We start from the raw sequence: 4481 nt of genomic DNA, 5'->3' as shown, positions 1-4481 counted from the left end.
ATGAATTTTCACTGTAACAACAGATAAATGCATGTGTTTAGAATCGCATTTTACCATTTGGTTACCCGGAGAGACTGGTTTAATCGTTCAAAATAACCAAATTCTATGTTGATTAATTTCTAAGCCATTGTTCCTTTCTTCACTACATTTTTTCACATTCCCATTCAACATCGGAGTTAAGTCAGTTGACCATTCAAGTAATCAGTCCCAATCAATAAACACGAAACCAATTTAAAATTTCTATAAACTTAAAGGGTGCTTCCTGTAACTCCTTGCTTATTAGTTATTACAAAACATTGCTTCTTGCATATTCACCGACACCGTTGCCGACGACCAACACCATACTATTTTCCAATCACATTCCAACAACAGTTTCGTGTCCGTACATCTCCATCGTGTAATGGTGATGGAGATCAACGAGATTGACGATCTCGTGAGGCTCAAATGCTCGGTCCAAACCTACGATTGGGGAATACCTGGAAACAATTCACTGGTTGCCACGACGTATTCAGCCAACTGTGATTGTGAAATTGATGAGAACACACATTACGCTGAGCTTTGGATGGGCACTCATGCCTCTGGTCCCTCGTATATAAAGGGGATCGGGAATGTGAGTTTGAAATCATGGGTTTTGAATAACCCTGAGGTGTTGGGTGATGTTGTTGTTCGTAAGTGGGGTCTTGATCTTCCGTTCATGTTTAAGGTAATTATTATTGCTACCAGTTCCAGTTTTATGATCTGGGTGTGTTGGTTTTTAGCTAATTTGGGTTTTGATCTTTCGTTAGGAGATTGTTTGGGTTAATCGGGTTTCGAGGATCTTAGGAAAAAAAACTACATTACTAAATTCATCATCATCGTACTCAGTATATCTCCCCAATAGCAAAGCTACCGTAGGGTCTAAGGAGGGTAAGATGTAGACAGCCTTACCTCTACCCCATGAGGATAGAAATGCTGCTTCCGGTGAGACCCCCGGCTCGATAGTAGTTTTGCATCAAGCCTTGGACATAAGGCATATAGCACTCAATCATTGGGACACCGGCTAATCGGTGCATGTACCCTTGTCTTTCGGCTATTAACGGCACCACATGATGTCTGATTAACATTCTGCCACTTTTAACGTTATTTTCACGAGATTAGTAAGATAACGTCAAAATTAGTGCAATTTCACTTTTGCCCACCCGAGGGCTCACACATATATACATTATGTGTGCGCACCGCAAGCAAGGTGCAAACCAATAACAAAACAAAAATAAACAGATAAAACACCCTGAAAAGAGTAAGTTTAACAAACTTCAACCATAATAAACAAGACTGACATAATCGTCTCAGGATGCCTTGACCCCTGATTAGTTATAGTTGTTTTTAGTCGTAAATTGAAACATTAATAAACAATAAAGAATTGATTCATAGTAGGTGGAATGAGAACAATCGATTTGGACTAAATTTTTATAACATCAACGGTTAAGGCTTAGCCTATAATACCTAAAAATATATATGGTTTTAAATCTAAAAGTTTTTTCGGGTTGATCCAAAACCTAGAGATCGGACCCAAGAACCAACCCGAATTTATTTGGTTCGGGTTCAAGTTTTCTCGGGTTGGGTTTCGGGTAAAAGTGACAGCCCTAGTTGTAGAAGTCGCTAGGCGCTCGTCAGCCAGTAGGGTATCAATTGACAATTAATTAGATTGGAATTTTGAAAAAAAAAACATAAAGGTTCACTTAAGTACTTCAAAGTTCACATAGGATAGTTCAAACATAAGCAATTGAACTAGGACCGAGTACTGATTAATGTCACCGATTAGCGGAAAAATAATAACTCACTGACTAGCGATTAACGCTGATTAATCCCGAATTTTACAACACTGGTTACTGGTACTGATTTAATTGGTGTTACTATTGATCGGCAAATAGGTTAACTTTAACTGTGAAGAACTATGATCACACATCACTTCCGAAATTTTATGTGTTTGATTTTGAAATTTTTATGAGCTAATTCAATTGCTAATTTGGATGTTATGGTTGTGTTTATGCTATCACTAATGTAATACTACAAGTGCACATGAATCAGGTTCTTTCGATTTCCCGGGCGTTGTCGATACAGGCTCATCCCGATAAGGAACTGGCAGGGTTTCTTCATACGTTGAAGCCGAATGTGTATAAAGATGCAAATCATAAACCTGAAATGGTTTTGGCACTAACCGAGTTTGAGGCTTTATGTGGTTTTATTACCTTCAAGGTAAACGTGATTTTTGAACTTTGATAATATATTAAATAATAAAGCCCTGACAGACTTGTGATTGATTTTAGGAGCTTGAAGCTGTGCTTGAAAGCGTTCCAGAGATCATGGAAGTTGTTGACCAAGTTTTACCGGTCAATGCGGAAGACGGGGAGGAAAAACAAACACAATTTCTTCAGTCCATTTTCGTTAAACTCATGTCAGCCGAAAGCAAGGTGGTTTCTGCAGCTGTGACCAAATTGACCACTCGGTTAAACATGGAAAAGAAGGTACAAATATAATCATGATTAGTTAGTAGTTATAATGTGCATAAGTTAATGGTGTTCTTTTGATGACTTATTAGACAAGGCAGTTAACTAGCAAAGAAGAACTCGCATTGAAACTTGAAAATGAGCACCCGCAAGATATCGGGGTCTTAGCATCCTTCTTCTTTAATCATGTGAAGTTGAACCCGGGTGAAGCTTTGTATATATCACCAAACGAGCCTCATGCATATTTGGATGGTGAATGTGTCGAGTGTATGGCTACTTCAGATAATGTTGTGCGTGCTGGACTCACACCAAAACACCGCGATGTCAAAATTCTTTGCTCAATGCTCACATTTAAGCAGGTCACTTTACACTTGATTATTATTACTTTAAGAGTGAACTGCGGTCTTCGTCCCCATGGTTTGTTCAAATCTGCGGTTTTCGTCCCCATGGTTTGTTCAAATCTGCGGTTTTAGTCCAATAGTTTCAAATTTGCGATTTTCGTCTCTGTGGTTTCATTTCACTTGCAATTAAACCCGGATTCATTAACCCGTTAAGTCTGGTCGTTAAACCCATCAGCATGCCTCTCACGTGAGGGGCAGTTTTGTCCTTTTTTTCCCAAATACACCCCAGCCCCTCATGTAAGGGGGGCTTGCGAATTTAGACTGGGGTTTATTTGGGGAGAAAAAGGACGAAGATGCCCTCATGTGAGGGGCACGCTGATGGGTCCAACGACCAGAGTTAACGGGGTTAATGAATTCAGGTTTAATTGCAAGTGAAATGAAACCAAATGGACGAAAATTGCAAATTTGAAACTATTGGACTAAAACTGCAGATTTGGACAAAGTACAAACCACATGGACGAAAACCGCAGTTTACTCTTATTTTAATCTTTATTATTTAATCATATGACTGTTGATCTAATTATGTTTATTACATCTCAGGGTGCACCTGAAATATTGAAAGGTGTCTCAGTAAACGAGTATACCAAGCGATACAACCCGCCTTTCGAGGAATTTGAGGTTGAACAGTGCGTGTTGGACCAAGGTGGATCCGTTGTTTTCCCTGCAGTACCTGGTCCAGCAATTTTTTTAGTACTTTCAGGACAGGGTTTCATGTACACAACGTCGTCATCATCGGCTCCATCATCGTCATCATCACCACTGTTGTCACCGTCTTCATCATCATCATCGTTGTTGTCTGGGGATTTGGTTCGTGGGGGAGATGTGTTATTTGCACCTGCAAACACGGAGGTTCATGTGAGTACAGAGTCCGAGTTGCGGTTGTACAGGGCTGGAGTTAACCATTTAATGTTTTTGAAAACATAAGATGGTGTTTATATGATGTCATTGTCATGACATGTAATTTATTGTTTACATGTATTTATATTGTCTATGTTATGTAATTTTTGTAGCAATAAACGTAAAGTAACACATACAAACATGTTTTTATTGTACTGATGTTATCCTGTTGTAGAAATATAAGTGGAACTTGTTTGTGTTTTGCTTAATTCTCAGCCAATTGGATTTTGGATGGTTCAACCCCTATGAAAAGAATCGAATTGAACGAATTAAGCCGATAAAGAAGACTTCTAATGTATCAAGTAGAGAGCAGAACATATAACACTTGACCGATACAATACATGATGTTTTCTTTATATGTTAAAACCATTATCGCCAAAGATAATTCAATTTACAAATGTAAATTGTTCAAATGTGCATAAGAATACGTCCTTGAATATGAGGTCCTATAAAATTATTAACATGTGCGTAAAGATTGATGAATATGTTGCGTATAAGTTATCGACTTCAAATGAATCAAGCTCTAGTTTAACCGCTACAAATCGGATTTTGTATTTTCAGACACCTCATCTAACCTGAATAGTGACTTATTTAAATGATGAAGTATTGACTACAACTAAAAAACCAAAAAAATGCTTAAAATCTTTATTAATATTGTTGAATGTTTTGTTTATAATTTTTGCACGAGTTTGGGTCA

The 4481-nt window shown here is 38.0% G+C and overlaps 1 protein-coding gene across 1 annotated transcript; it reads left to right on the top strand.

The window, feature by feature from the left end:
• Nucleotides 1-319: 319 nt before the first annotated feature.
• On the top strand, nt 320-3934 carry LOC143637109 (mannose-6-phosphate isomerase 1-like). The gene is made up of 5 exons (XM_077104560.1): nt 320-703; nt 2068-2235; nt 2307-2504; nt 2579-2845; nt 3428-3934. The coding sequence occupies exons 1-5, from the start codon at nt 401-403 to the stop codon at nt 3809-3811; spliced, it is 1320 nt and encodes a 439-aa protein (XP_076960675.1). The 5' UTR covers nt 320-400; the 3' UTR covers nt 3812-3934.
• Nucleotides 3935-4481: the final 547 nt, after the last annotated feature.

This window comes from Bidens hawaiensis, unplaced genomic scaffold, assembly GCF_021521415.1.
Source record: "Bidens hawaiensis isolate Kalapana, Puna unplaced genomic scaffold, B.hawaiensis_p1.1 tig00008125_1, whole genome shotgun sequence".
NCBI classification, from domain to species: domain Eukaryota; kingdom Viridiplantae; phylum Streptophyta; class Magnoliopsida; order Asterales; family Asteraceae; genus Bidens; species Bidens hawaiensis.
This window is presented reverse-complemented; position numbering and strand designations above follow the sequence as displayed.

Excerpts from the sequence above, each read along its gene's own strand:
- LOC143637109 (XM_077104560.1), top strand. The coding sequence starts at position 401 with ATGGTGATGGAGATCAACGAGATTGACGATCTCGTGAGGCTCAAATGC. Across the intron at positions 704-2,067 it reads ATCTTCCGTTCATGTTTAAG|GTTCTTTCGATTTCCCGGGC; the intron begins GTAATTATTATT and ends CACATGAATCAG. Across the intron at positions 2,505-2,578 it reads GGTTAAACATGGAAAAGAAG|ACAAGGCAGTTAACTAGCAA; the intron begins GTACAAATATAA and ends ATGACTTATTAG.